Below are 16,443 nucleotides of genomic sequence, written 5' to 3'. Positions count from 1 at the left end.
AGTAGGCTTCATTTGGAAATAGCTATGTAAGATTATATAGGGTCTTTTCTTAAGGTACATTTATTTATCTCAAAAAACTAAACGTAAATATGAAGCAGTAAACTATACTATATAAAAAGGTCTCAAATATTCCTCTACGTACAATTTTATACTTTGCTTTCGTTTCATCCAACTCAAAGGAAATCATAGCTTTATTTCCACCTGATTTATATCTAGATACTATTGTACTTGCCAGTGCTGGAGGGCTTTTCTATGACTTTACTGCAAAATGTCTACCCAGATAAAAGTCAAAAGCCCTCTTAGTTTCTGAGGTGCTTGTTGCTTTTCCTTAACTTCAGTCACAGGTGATCTATTACTTTGAGAGTATTCATATCAATTGGAGTGCAAATCTTAGCTTGCTCCTTCAGTCTCTTTATAATGCAAATCATAGTGTTTGTTTTGACACCCTCTGTCCACTTTTGCCTTGTATGAAGAATTATACCAAATTTATTGTTACCTCTCTGGGATGAAAACATTTTTCACACAACATGCCACCCTTACCACATAGATTGTGAATATGTGTTTAATGTCTATCAATTACTTAAACCGTTACTTTTTCTTAAGTACAGTGATTCTCTTATCAACTACCCAGCAAATTGTATTGTTTACAACTTCTATTTTCTTGCAGGTATTATAACTCTTTCAGTTTATGTGAAATGTATTCTGAAAGCTCCTTTTGCCTTTCAGAAATTTTACACCTTTAGAACTAGAGTTGCTTTTAAATGATATTTAAATTGTCTTTATCATAACATGTAACATTTATTGGGGGGAAAAACCAATAAGAGCCAAGAAGCCCATAAATTTAAGTACTGAGTACCTGTTTCTTTTAATATTTCTAGTTAATATCTATAACATTATTTTTGTTAAGAAAATATGAGAAAAAAAGGACATCAAGATTTCCCTATCTAAGATCTTGATCTTGAATTTGACATACTTTGTGAAATAATTACCAGTTTTGTAAGTGCCTGAGTTTAATTTCCAAGTTTTCATTTGTTTCTTTCTGTTCATCCAAAGATCTCTGGAGCTTATGGATCTGATTCAGGAAATCATCAAGCTGAAAGCAAAATAGAAAATGCTTCAAGGTAAGATGATTGAAATAAGAAAATCCTTTTAAAAGCAAGCTCTGTTTTGCATGACACATTCTTTTTTGGTATATATACATGAATGTGTAGGAATACTTATTTTTAATTATAGAATTAGTTCATATACTCAATAATAAAATAAACATCTACATGGAGTCTAGAATTTGACAAAATCTTTTCTATCTAGGCACTCCTCCCCCATTTCTAACCTGGGCTGTCCTACCTTATTATTCTCAAGATTTTGAAAATAGTTTTACATATTTGCATGTGTGTATTTATATATATATTTAAGTATAGTGTGTATGTTTGCATATACATATGCTAAGTGTATATGTGTACACTTATATAGACACACACACATAATGATACAAATAGAAATATTCTTTAAAATGTATTCTTTTATTTGTTTTTAACTTAAACATAAAAAAATGGGTATTATGCTCTATGTAATCTTCTAATACTTTCTTTTTTAATTCAACTGCTAAGACTCATCCGTATTGGTAACTCACTGTAGCCTCTTTGTTCTGGTTTACCAGATCGTACTGTATGATGGTGCCATGACAGTACACCACCCTCCTGTCCGTAAGTATTAGACTGTGTGCAGGCTTGAGCTGCTCTGAACACTCTTGTGTAGATCTCCTGATGCATATGTGCAAAGTAGTCTCTGGAGACATACGTAGGAGGAGAATTGCCAAGTTATATTTTTTAATGTTTAATTTTTCAAGATAATGCTAAAATGTCTCCCAAAAATGATTTACTAACTAACTTACCTCCCAAAGGCAGTTAGATGGGATCCTGTTTGAGCATATCTTCGCCAACACTTGGTGGTGTGAGATATTAAAACTTTTGCCAATCCTTGATCAATAAATTATGATTGATATCTCTTTGTTCCTATTCAGGTCTTCTGCTCATTACTCTATTTGGAGCTCTTTCTTTTCTTTTTTATCTGTACATGTTTATGTTATAAACTCGATATTAACCCTTTGTCAGTTATAAGTGTTCCAAGTATCTTCACCAAGTGTTATCAAGTTTATAACTTATTTTTTCCATTTTATTTAAGAGCTCTTTGGATGAATAATAGTCATTTTATTAAGCAAAATTTATCAATTTTTTTTACAGTTAGGATGTATTTAATAAAAGTACTTCCCCATTCAAAGCTTAGAGAAGTATTTATTTTCAACTAAAATTTGTTAAAGATTTGTATTTGTCATTTAAGTCCTAGATCAAGATGGAGTTAATTTTTGTACATGATGTGAGGTAGATCTCCAATTTTATTTTTTCTATATATAAACACATTTCAATAGGTGTTTAATTAAGTTGCTAAGTTGTTTAGCCTGAGTGGAGGTTCCATGGGGTAGGTTTAGGTAGTTTTAGTGTCTTTCTCTTCCTCACAACAATATCTAGCAACCATATTCCTCCAATTGAATATTTCAAAATCTTGGGAAATTACCATGCATATGCAGCTTCAAGACAAAAATCTTGCCTCTCCAAGCAGACTGCTGAGCTATGGCACTATAGTAAAATAAGGTTAATAATTTCAGTATTTAATAAAATTGTAAGGATAATCAAATCTTTCTCACCTTGTGCAAAGTCAAATTACTGCTAAATATGAAAACGAATCCCAATTCTCTGATCCCTTGGCCAGTGTTATTCAAGTTAAATAATTTTAAACATTAGAAAGAATTATATAGAGTTGAGTTGGCATTATTATTTTCCAGGTGAAAAAAGCTATTTCTCTTCATACCCTCACCATTCTATAAACCCTTTTCATCAATTATTTGTGCCCATGAAGTAAACATTGTTAAGGTGTATCAAAATTAACTCTCAAATATTATTTTTATTTCTGGATGTCAAACTTTCAGACATTTTTAGTAATACACACATTTTTTGACATCCACAATTCTTAAGTTTATATATACACCTAACAGAATTACTTTTATATACATAATCCAAGTTTACTTTCTTACCATCAAAGTTCTCCCTTATCTAACCTGTGCAGGTTTTTGTGGACCTCACTTCTCCTAGTTTATAGATAAATGTTGAACCAGAAATTTTTTTTACAGGTATTCTACATGTATTTGTTAATATATTAGGCTTATGTTGGATTTAATCATTATATTTTACATCAAGTTATTCAAATCAAGTGTTGTCTATTTTGCTAGATAAATGTTACAAAAATATTTATTAAAGTATAAACATGTCTATATATATTACTTAAAAGTGCTTATAAAATTCTTGTAGGCCAGGCATCCAGACTAATTTTGCTTCTTCAGATACAGTCTTGCATCCAATTTCATTATTTGGGGAGAAATCAGGATGCTCAACGTTCATGCCTCATTAAAGATTAATTTTCTATCAGGATAAAAATTAGAAGAATAAGGTAATAGGCTAATAATGATTGACTAATTATTCTAGAATGTCAGATTATTTTGCATTTTCATTTTCTTTCAAATATCTACTTGGAAAAAACCCACCTATTTGGCATTACCAAGGGCAGTTCCCAAATCATTTATTTAACAAATGAGAAATGTTATCTTTTTGTACTTTTTCTTCAATTTATAAATTTTCAGCTTTTCTATCACTTGGGATTTTAATATAGGAATACCAATATGGGATATATGGTAACTACTTGGAAAGCTTAATTACAGACAGGTATTATTAGATATTTAAGGAATATTTTGGTACAACTATAAGAACAACAGAGTTTAAGTAGAATATGATACTTGTTATTTATTATATTTGAAATTGGAATAACTGGAGTAAATAAATTTTGTAATGCATTTTGGAAATGTATACCAAAAGTTTTAACATTCATATTTTTAAAAATTCATGTATTGAAATGTCTGAAAAATAATATCAGACACATAAAAGCTCTTTTTGCACAAATATTTTTCATTATGTTCATGAAAAAGTCAAACTGACCTGATTACTGAAAGTTTTATGTTTAATTATAGTCCATCACTCTGACAGAACATTCTGCAGACATTAAAATGTTTAATTAGAATTCATAATGCTATTTTATGATATTTAACTTTGGAAAAAAGACTCACAATATTGTGAATAATGCATGACATTTGTTATGTAAAATAGCATACAAAGAAAAAACCAAAGTGATACAAAATACTGGTGGAAGTGTTATATTTTCTAAATTTGTGTTAAGGATGTTGAAAATGCAATGGAAAATGCCCAAGGTGTAATTCAGACCTCACCTCGAAGACTTGGCTAACATCCAATTCTGATCTTATCTCCCCACTTGACAAACCTCTCAAGAGCTCCCAGTGCCCAGATGAGCACATTAACCCTCCTCTCATTTTCTCTCTCATATTACCTACCAGGGTAATCCCAGGTTTTATTTTGTTCTCCAGGAGCCCTGAACTCGTTTGTATTTTTAGCCCACAACAGGGTGGGTTTGGTGGCAGTCATGGTGCTCATTTTCTTTCTTTCCCCATGCCTTGCTCACATTCCTCTCTCTCTATGGAATGTACCACAACTCTACTCCTAAAATCCTTTAAAAACAGGCTTCTTAAACTTTAATACTCTATGAATCACCTTAGGATCTTGTTAAATGCCAATAATGATCAGTGGGTGTCAGCAGGGTTCATGATTTTTCCATTTCTCAAGTTGCCAGGTGGTACTGATGCTGCTGGCCCTTGGAACACACTGAGTAGAGGTCAGTACATTTACCCTGGCCCACATGATGTAGCTTTTCTTAAATTCTCTGCTATCGAGCTTAGGCCGGGCTGCAGTGGATGCAGCCACAGAGCCATGGAGTCGGAAGGTCCTGGCAGGTGGAGGGGAAGATAGAATAGATTCCGAGGAGGGTGAAGGAGAGGAATCTGCAGGCCCTAACTGCAGCCAGGTCTGTGGAGAAGAAGGGCATAGGGAGAGTGACCCTTTACTAGTGGGAAGATACTCCACCAGCTCTAGCATTAATTTGGACAAATAGGAAAGGGACCAAGAGAATCTGGATCCTCTCTTAGAGGTCTGTGCTGTTTGGATTGGTGTTGACCCAGTGCCTTCAAAAGTGCCTCTCTTTCCTTAAAACCTTTAAGAACAAATAGGACTGGAGTAAAGGCAAAGGTCCATCCTTCCCTAAGAGGGACCCAAGGCCACATGCACTGGTCAAGGCTGATCTGGAACAAAGTAAAGTTTTTTATTTCCAATCCCCAGACAAAATGGTGGAGTAGAAGGACCTGAGCTCACCTCCTCTCACAAAAACACCAAATCACAACTAACTGCTGAATAAACCGTTGACAAAAAGGACTGGAAACCTGCCAGAAAAGATACTCTACTTCTACAGGCAGAGAAGAAGCCACAACGAGATGGCAGGAGGCGTGCATTCATGATACAATCAAATCCCATACCCGCCGGGTGGGTGACCCACAGGCTGGAAAATAATTATATCACACAGATTCTCCCACAGGAGTGAGAGGTCTGAGCCCCGTGTCAGGCTCCCCAGTCTGGGGGTCTAACATCAGAAGGAGGGATAAATTAGGAGGTTGGGATTAACATATACACACTATTACATATAAAATAGATAATCAAAAAGGACCTACTGTATAGCACAGGAAACTCTACTCAGTACTCTGTAATAACCTATATGGGAAAAGAATCTGAAAAAGAATAGATATATGTATAACTGAATCACTTTGCTGTACACCAGAAACACAACATTTAAGTCAAATATACTCCAATATAAAATTTTTTAAAAAGCAAAAAAAATTATTTTAAATTTAAGAAACCAAAATCTTTACCAAATAAAAAAATAAAAGTGAAGAAAAGTTTTTATTTTCCTCATTCACAGTTATAAATTCTGATATTAAGTAAGGAATGAACTGTTGATGAAAGTCTTGTGACATTTAGTGTATTCTTAGGCATTTAGGTTGTGAAAAGCAAATAAAAGCCTCTTCACATTCAAAACAAATACTCTGCTATCTCTGTTGTTTACCTTTACCCTTGATCTTAAAGTTATCAAACTAAATTATAATAGTCATCGTCTCTCTCTCTCACAGGCTGTGAGCTTCTTGAAAGTGCTGCAGATACACACACACACTTTAACTTTCCCTGTTCCCACTTGTGCACCAGATCCCATGCTCGTTCACCTACTCAAGGACACACACAGTTTCATCAATACACGGTGCTGGGACTTCCCAGGTGGCGAAGTGGTTAGGAATCCACCTGCCAATGCAGGGGACACGGGTTTGAGCCCTGGTACAGGAAGATCCCACATGCCGTGGAGCAACTAAGCCCGTGCGCCACAACTACTGAGCCTGTGCTCTAGAGCCCGCGAGCCACAACTACTGAAGCCCGCGCGCCTAGAGCACATGCTCTGCAACAAGAGAAGCCACCACAATGAGAAGCCCACGCACCGCAACGAAGAGTAGCCCCCGCTCACTGCAATTAGAGAAAAGCCCACGCACAGCAACAAAGACCCAACACAGCCAAAAATAAATAAAATTTTTAAAAAGTACACGGTGCTCTCTCATATATCTTCCTGTTTCTTTCTCTACTTGATCCTTCCCATCAGGGGCTTTGTATTGACTGTTCCTTCTGCCTGGAACCTTCTTTCAACAGTTATCTGAATGATTAACTTTCATTAACATCTTCCATGTATTTATTCAAATCTGACACCATATTTAACATTGCAACCTGTACCCAAAGCAAGAACATCAATTTTTTTCCAGCAGTCGTATGATTTATATATAAATTGTCTCCGTCTCTCTCCACTGGAATGCGAATTCCATGCAGAAGGGATATTCATTTTATTCATGTATAGATTTCAAGTGCTTAGAATAGTCTTTGCATGTTTAAAAAAAAGAATAAATTAATGTTGGGTAGGCTAAAGCAACAGATGCCCTTCCACTTTTGTTAAATATCTTTGCCAAGAAAGAAGACCATAATTTGCAAATTCTATATCCATAGTATCCTAAAACTTTCATATGCCAGATAAATTCAGTTCAATACTTACTGTTGAGCACAGAATAATTGCTTTGTTCCTACTGCTACTCTGGTCAGGCCCTGGCCAGTCTGGCTGAAATCTGGGTAGATTCCCGAAAATTTATGATTCAAGAAAAATGTTTACACCATGTATTATAATCTGATCAAACTGGCAGTATAATAAGGTCCAGCTATCATCTAAGACTTGGTAGTATGGAGACAACGACTTCAGCTAAAAAGGACTTGCAATTCCTGAAAAATGTTAATCTCCATCATTGAAAGAAAGGAAATAAAATGACATAAAGGAAGACTAGAAAAAGAAAGCCTGTTAGGTGATGCAGACAATAGCACATAAACCCATTTTTATTTACATACATCCTTACCTAAACCTAGCTGGAAACCATTGATAATCAGTTTTGATACATCTTCCCTTAGCAATTGAGCGGGACCCACGTCACAGGAAATTGAAGGTGACATGTTTAGCATTGGGTATTCTGGCAACTCTTTCTGGCCAACCTGCTCCAACTCTGCTCTAGGGCATCCACAGTGGGGTTTCTTTATAATCTCTGCAGTTTGGAATTTGATTAAGGTAATGAGGAAAGATGGCACAAATTCAGATAAGTGTCCTGTTCACAAATTCCCTAAACCCAACTCATGTAATGTAGAGCCTTTGTAAGGAATAAGTGAGCATGACAACTTGCTGACTTTAAATAATTAGTACAGACTAATTTTCCAGATATTTTTAATTGGAACTGAAATATTTGGAACCATTTCATTAAGGATTATACCACAATATACTCTTCACCTAAAAAAAAAAAAAATCATTAAAATCAACAGGAACATTTTACTAAAACTTCCTGGTGATCTCTGATGGAAAGTGGTTGCCTTTTGAGAAGTTTGCTAAGTATATAGCATGTGTTACATGATTCTACATATATTTCAATGTCAGAATTAACTTCAAGTTATTAAATATAATATCTTATTGCTACCTATATGGAAATTATTGGATGATTTATATTCAGTGACACCAGCTAATTCTTACTAAGGTATTCAAAATTAAAATGTGATCTCATTTTAACAGAATACTAAATGTTCTGTGGTCTTATAATCCATGATAATAGGTGTGATTTACCAGAATTATTTATTAGTTTCCTTACTGGCCTTCTTTTTAAATACATATGTCACTGAATTTCACAGGCCTTTCATGAAACTGGCTACTAAATTTCTTCCAAGTACTTTCCACGTAAAGTGAGTAGATTTATTGCCTACCAGACAATTGTTAAAATGTTTAAGAAATGTTAAACAAGTAATAAGCAGGGCATAAATGTAATTGCTGAAATAATTTACTAAACTATAAATTTTCTAATGAGCTAAGGTAACATTATTATAAGCTAATAATAATGCAATTATTATAGATACAGTGTTAATGAAACTACTATATCTCAGCTGAATGACAGAATTAAATTCTTCAGAGCAAAAGGAATAAGTTTGCTTTTAAGTGAATGGTTCAACTGAGTAATTCGATAAAGAATGACACATGGTTCAGATTTGAGAGATTCCCATTTTAAGGAAACTATATTTTGGGAAACCTGGAGACAGTTTTCTCTAAGTGGACCTTACAGTGAATGAATGATAAAAATTACATTCTCAAAGGTTTTATTGTCATCTTAGTGACCAAAACAAAACAAACAATAACAAAACAAACAAAAAAAACCAACCCAGAATAATTTTCCAAGTAGCTGTACTTTAGTGCCAGTATTTTCTTCTCTTTGGGAACACATGTGGATAAATCTGTGATAAAGCTCAACATTCTTAGCAATAACAAAAGTATGAAAACAGGAACAGAAGAATTAGAAGAGAAGAATAAATCTGGAGAACTTACACTTCCTGATTTCAATACTTAACTAAAACTGTAGTAATCAAGCCAATGCTTTACTGGCAGAAGGATACACTTTTATTCCATTGACCTAAATGTCTATCAAGAGTCCAGGGTTAGCTGGATTTTGATATGGGTGTCAAGATACTTCAGTGAGGCAAAGAATTATCTTTTCAACAAATAGTTCCAGGACAATTAGATATCCACAAGCATAATTTTGAATTATGCTCACCTCATTTATAAAAATTAACTCAAAATGAATCATAGACCTAAATATATCTAAAACTATAAAACTCTAAGAAAACACGGGAGTAAATCTTCATGACATTGAAATAGTCAATGTTTTTTACACAAAACAGCAGAGCACAAGCAACAAAAGAAAAAATAAACAAATTGGACTTGTTTAAAATTATTTCTAAAAGTTTTATGCTTCAAATGAAACTGTCAAGAGGTTGAAAAGACATATATGTAATGAGAGAAAATATTTGCAAATCATGTATTTGAGTAGGGATTTATATCCAGAATATACAAAAAAAACACAACTCAACATTTTTTTAAAAATGGACAAAGAATCTGAATAAGTTGTTCCCAAGAAAATATACAAATAGCCAATTAGTACATGAAAACAGGATTAGCATTATTAGTCATTAAGGAAATTCAAATCAAAACCACAATAAGGTACCACTTCACCTCCACGAGGTTGGCTGTAATAAAAAAGATGAACTCTGACAAGTGGTGGTGAGAATGCAGAGAAATTGGAACCCTCAAACATTGCTTGTGAGAATGTAAAATGGTACAGCCACTGTGGAAAAGAGTTTGGTGCAAGGCAGAAATAGAGACACAAACATAGACAATGAACATTTGGACACCAAAGGGGGAAGGGGGGCGTGGGATGAATTGGAAGATTGGGATTGATATATATACACCAATATGTATAAAATAGATAACTAATGAGAACCTGCTATATAGCACAGGGAATTCCACTTCACTGTACGATAGAAACTTACACAACATTGTAAAACACCTATACCCCAATAAAAAAAAAGTTAACATAGTTACCATATGATCCAGCAATCCAAGGGAAATAAAAACATACATCTACACAAAGCTTGTAAATGAATGTTCATAACAGCATTATTCATAGTAGACAAGGAGTGTAACAACCCAACTACTCATCAACTGAAAAATGAAGAAAAAATGTGGTACATCCATGCAATGCACTATTATTCAGCCATACAAAGAATGAAGTATTGATCCATGCTACAATATGGATGAACCTTGAAGACACTATACTAAGTGAAAGAAGCCAGTCACAAAAGGCCATATATTCTATGATTCTATAGAATATAGAATCTATAGAATAGGAGTTACCTATTCTAAAATAGGTAACTCCACAGAGATAGAAAGTAGGCTAGTGGTTGCCAAGGACTGGGGGTATAGGGAGAATGGGGAATGACTGATAATGGGTTTGTGTTTTCTTTTTTGAGATAACAAAAAATGTTTTAAACTTAGATTGTAGTAATTGTGGGACAACTCTATTTTACTAGAAACCAATTAATTGAACACTTTAAAAGTGTATATGAATTAGATCTCAATAAAGACTTTAAAATAAACACAATAAGAGTAAATATGGCATATATTTCAGTTGCTCTGATATTTATATATTAAGCCAAATCAAAATTAATTCTAGGGTATCTACAATAGAATTAAGCCAATTGAATATATCCAAGGATTCCAGAGCTATTAAGAATGTTATCTTAAATAATAGTATCACTTGAATCTAGAATATTTCATTGCTTTGTCTCTATATAATGAACTTTTGAAATATTCAAGAATTAGATGGACTTGATGCCTTAATAAGTCTAACAATTATTGGCATTGCTTTAACATGTATTGACCTAGATAATCTTATGTGATTATTTATATACAAAGCATTCTATTAAACAGTTTATTTCAGCTCAGATTTATTTTTCTTTTCTTTTCAATAAATTAAACCAGCATCATGGTCAGTGGGAGCTAAGCACTTGACATCCGACAATACTGATGATTCTTAATTTATGTCCTGAAAGACTAATACTGAGTATTTGTTCAGGGTACCATAGCAACTGTAGAATCAAATCTATGATATGTGACAAATCTGTAGTTGAGAGAACACTTCAGGATTCCATTGGATCACCTGGGGCAGCAATATTACAAGTGTTTATGGTGTGGTTTCTTGATAAGGGACACTTAATTGGTGTTAATTTTATCCAAATTACAGACTATAGGGCATCTATTTCCATAGAGTAGAAAAGTCTCATCAAGATGTGTGAGAAAACACTAAGTGTTATTTAATTTGTAACTGGTATCTCACAAAGGTTTTGATACTGATCTTTATTAAAACTGACTTCAAGTTGCATTAACCTGACCAATATGCTAAAGTGTTTGCGCAGAGAATAATAATATCTTGTCTAACATCAAAGGAAGACAAAACATTGTCAAATGATATTAATTTTCATGACAACAGCACTTGTATTTGGTCAGCACCATGACGTATATATTTCCCACTTACCTCTTTGAGAATCTGAATAGTAGAGAACACTAATAAAGTACCTAGGGAACAAACAATCCTTCCTTCCCTGTTTTATTTTACTCAACACACAACAGATGTCTGCTTTCAGAAGGAAGCTTTTTAAGAGCACTGGGCTATGTGCCTCTTTGCCTTTGGATATTGGAGTGAATTCCAGCACCATGAAACTTAATGAAAGAAATGAAATTGCCATTTTTGTCCCAAGTTTTAAGCTTTTATCACAGGTCTTGAATCACCAGGCTTAATCTCCAACTAATGTTGAACACGGGTATAAAAATACTGTTATTCCTTGTTATTTCAACCAAAAGAAAAGGAAATTGCAGAAACATCAGTTACAGAAATGCAAAGATGAAACGTGATGAGAATTGTAAAACTCTTAAAGGAATGTAAACATTAAGAACAAGAATATTCAGTACAAAACTACTCAATTTTACTTATTATAACAGGATTTGGAAACTCTTCCTCATGGCTCTGTACTCTAGCAATTCAGCCTAGGTATTAAGACAGTGCCTGCCACCCTATAGGCCATCTACACAGGTGACAACCTGCTAGTGAGTTAGAAAAATCTGTTTCTACAAATATGTGGTGAAACCTTTGTAAAACATAGAAAATGGCAATCTTATTAAAAGCCACATGACTTGTATCTAAAAAGCCACAAAGAAAAACAAGTTGGAAACTAAAGGAATATTTAAAAACCAGTAATTACTCTTAGTTAATTGATTACAACTAAGGCTCAAGCTCTTATTAAAACAAGAATTAGATATCCAAAATTAGAAAGAGATACAATGTTATTTCAAAATAAAATTCATGAAAAGAATAAGTAGAAAAGAAAAAGTCTTCAAAAATATGTTTTATAAATAAACAGACTACAAAAATACGGTAAGATATGTATGTTAAGAGAAGGGGAAACAAGTGATATTTTTTGATTGATAAATCAAAGGACTAATGCTTAATTTCCCACAGAAGATAGGGAGGACATCATAATCTAATAATCAGTTTTTATTCAGAAGAGAACCTCTAAGTGTTTGAAAAGGACTATAATGATAAGAGGGATAATTATAATGATAAAAGGAAGAAATGTTTGCCTCTATCATACAAATATCTTTCCAGATTACAATTTTCCAAAATGACAAAAACATATGGAGTGGAAGTTACTTACCCTGAAACTTCTCCATGAATGAAACTATTTCACTTATAGGCACCTAACTGCATTTATATGGGTTGCTTTCCTGCGGTGGAAAGTTAAGACGGAACAAAGTCCTTCTTTAATTGAATAAGATTCAAATAGAAAACTTTATAATTCAAATATTATACTCTTCCTTTAAAGAGAAGATGCAAACTGACTTGGGAATGAACTTCTGCATACATAACCTATAAACATGGTATCGGCCACTTCTTATGGAAGTTTCAAAGAACTAGAAGAGATTCCAAAAGTGCAAAGTTTCTAAAAAGGTTTCTGAAAAAGAAATGGACACCTCGTTATTTGTTGAATTATATTTAAGCTTCTGAGTTCCGAACTTCTGCAACTGTCTATTATAATTTTGGTTATTTTGTAACTGAACCAACAGCCATATCATTCCAGAAATCTCTTCACCAAGAAACTTTGATTAATTTCCTCTGAATAATTTTGATGACTGTTATCTAAAATAATCTACGGTTATAGCAGTAGCTGGATTGCTTAATATAAGAAAAAAAGTTAATGATACAGTAGGATAAGTGTTTTAAAATATAGAAAAATATTTAAATATTTTGTTTTACATATTTCCTAGTAGAAAATGTTTATGATCAACTTAGCTTAACAGTGATGATAGGGAAAAATCTATTTTAAATAACAGCAAGGAATAAGTAAATGGAAATGTAGTCATGATTTACAAAATGTATACAGTATGAAAATTTGAAGAAAATATTTCTTCCCCTAAATAGTAAGTAGAATAAAGCTGGCACACTTTAATTGCAATGCATCCCTGCCATCATAGCTTTAGTAACATTACGAAAGTCAAAGGAGACTTAGTGCTGATGGAATAAAGATGGAGAACAGATATGTAGAGCACATTTCTTAAAACAGAATTCTAATTCTGTACATATGAAAACCAATGAGACAGTAGTAAGCATTCTTTCACTAGAGTAACGTTCAGATTCCAAAATTTCAAAATATTTCCTTGCACCTTTCTTTGAACATAATCACTCCCCACCATCTGAGTCACTAGAACCAACTGTAAACAGATTTACCTGCCATTTATTTTGTACTATCAAAACAAAGCCAATATAGTAAAAAGGGTGAAACACATCTTTAAGTTATTATGAAAGCAGTTTTGATCTCACAGACCTCCAGAAAAATTGTCTAGGACCTTCAGAGTTGAGAACTGCTGGTTTAAATAATGTTTTCCCAATGAAGTACATTCTAAGTTGGATGAGTTCAAACATGATTGGTTTACTTTGCATTTGGCTAGAAGTTTCTAGAAAAAGTATGAAAAAAATATTCTCAGATATCTGATTCAAACCTCCTTGCATATAGGTTATATATATAAATGAGGAAGCACATTATCCAACCTGGTGGAGAATGAAGGCTTCTCATATTTAGAATATCACACAGCAATACATGCTTTAAAAGCTACCAGCTTGGAATGCTGCTGTCCAATTCATCTAAGAATATCTGTAAATAATGGAGATTTCTTCCACTAATAGTGTGCAAGTTCTAGCACATTTAGCCTCCTGATAAAGAACTATTAGGTAAGCAAATAAATGAAAGCAAACCGACATGCCCTGAATGCATATAAATTAATGAAGTGGGAAATGTACTGGAAAAATTCCTGAATCTATTGGTCATCCAACAGGCTATTTACTGCCTTTTTTTTTTTTTCCCTCAACGTTCCCATTTTGCCCTTCAAACCTAGGTCATCAAGTGAATACATCCCATGTAGATAGGCCAATGTAAGACTTTTTACAGCTACTTCGTGAAATAAAGATCATGCAACTCCTTGGAATTCCAATTTTTCCTCAGTTTGGATAAACATAAACTGATTTAACTATTAATACCTTAAATATTCTACATTAAAATGACAATAGATATTTTATGTAATAGAGACTTCTAGTTTTAAAAATAAACTGTAAACATCAAAGAAATATTGCATTAGCTAAAGACTACAATTCAGAATGTCCTGGGCTATTTGTTTACTTTTTGTTATTCAGGGAATTTTGTGAAAAATTGCCATCAATATAAGATACCACTATAGTTACTGTACTTGCATAAAAAACAGCCCTACTTCTCCTAAATTTAGGAAGGCAATTATATTTCTCCTTTTGAAGACACTGTATTTAAACTGAGGGTTTTTACCAAAGAAGACCATATTCTGCTAACAGACAATATGCTATAAAGTATTTAATTTTGTTTACTTAGTAATTAAAAGGAAATGCAATTTGTTCAGTAGTATAGACACTGAAGTTAAATGTTATACCACTAGAAATGTTTAACTGACTACAGACTTAATAGACTTTTAGCATGTAAGATTTTTAGGGATTTTAATAGACTTTATTTTCTAGAGCAGTTTTAGATTTACATAAAAATTGAGAGGAAAATAAATAGTCCTCATGTAGGCCCTATGCCTGCCCCACACACATCCCCACCCCAGTTTCCCCTATTATTAACATCTTGCATTAGTGTCAAACAGACAAAAGATAATGTCATCTTGAGCAAGGCTGGCAGTTATGAGGGTGGTGATAAGTGGTCATTTTGTGATATATTAGGAATATAGGACTTAAAGAATGTGAGGATTGATTTAATATGGAATAAGTGAGAAAGAGAGGAGTTAAAAATGATTAATTGTTTTGCCTGAGTAATGGAACAGCTAGAGAAGTGGGTTTAAAGATATAAAGTTGAGAGTTGTCAGCCTATAGATGGCATCTAAAGCCCTGAGGTTTGAAGATATCACCTTTGGAGTGAGTGTAGGTAGGCACAGAATAAATGAAAATAAGACACTCACATGTAGAACTGAAGACATGAAGAGAAATCAAGATTGAGATCAAGAAGGGCAGAAGAAGGTGAAACCCAAGAAACACTGATTTTTCTAGACGCCTAGAGAGTACGTTACTTTAAGAATGGGACTGATTGTGTCAAATTATTATAATATTTTGATAAAGATGAAGCCCAAGAATGGAGCACTGGCTTTAGAAGTATGTAGCACATTTGTGGCCTTGAGAACTTTTCCTTTGGTAAAGAGGCAGTGGTCAGAAGTATCACTGCTGTGATTAGAGACAGAATGAAGGTTGTGAAGATAAGTTAATATATTTCTTTCAGGTTTTTTTTTTTTTTTTTTTTTTTTACTGTAAAGGGAGTTTAATAATAGCAAAAATGGAATGTGTACTTAAAGGAAGTTCATTTACAATATTTTATATATAAAACCTTTAAATATACATGTATGTGTATATACACATGAATATATATATACTTGTGTATGCTTTATATATATAGGCTGACCACAGATAGGAACTGAGAAATTTCATCCATAGTATCAGATATGTAAGCAGAATGCAATGGTTCCAACTGATATAGCTAATTTGGTAGATTTGATGGTGAGAGTGTGTAAATATTCTGTATTCCACATTCCTGTTTGTTTTTGTTTCTCAGTAAATTCAGAAGAAAGATTATCATCTGAGAATATGGAGGAGTGAGGAGGGATTAGAATAGAGATAGGAAGTGAAACAGTCATTTAGAAAAGTTAATGCTGGAATACTAAGATGCTGCTTGAGACTAGTGATCATGAATATAAACCAAGACCTGTTACCATAGCACTAGGTTCTTTAGTGCCACATGCACAGCTGATGAAGCAGAACGTTGCATTTAATGATGAAGCAGAGCTCGAGTTTTACAAGTGAATGTCTACAAAGGATATGGGGGCAAGGAAATTAAGGTATATGCAGTGAAGGGAATGTAGAGACATCAC

At 33.4% G+C, this 16,443-nt stretch overlaps 1 protein-coding gene across 1 annotated transcript in view; it reads right to left on the bottom strand.

Annotated features, from left to right (window-relative positions):
* Nucleotides 1-985: 985 nt before the first annotated feature.
* The window catches only part of CCDC102B (coiled-coil domain containing 102B), a 222,068-nt gene continuing 206,610 nt past the window's right edge, over nucleotides 986-16,443 (bottom strand). Inside the window, exon 8 of the mRNA XM_036823290.1 lies at nucleotides 986-1,093. Within this exon, the coding sequence (XP_036679185.1) occupies nucleotides 986-1,093 (108 nt within the window). The remainder of the gene's footprint in view (nucleotides 1,094-16,443) is intronic.

Source organism: Balaenoptera musculus, chromosome 14 (assembly GCF_009873245.2).
Source record: "Balaenoptera musculus isolate JJ_BM4_2016_0621 chromosome 14, mBalMus1.pri.v3, whole genome shotgun sequence".
In the NCBI taxonomy this organism is placed as follows: domain Eukaryota; kingdom Metazoa; phylum Chordata; class Mammalia; order Artiodactyla; family Balaenopteridae; genus Balaenoptera; species Balaenoptera musculus.
The sequence above is the reverse complement of the archived record's forward strand: the minus strand, read 5'-3'. Positions and strand labels throughout refer to the sequence as shown.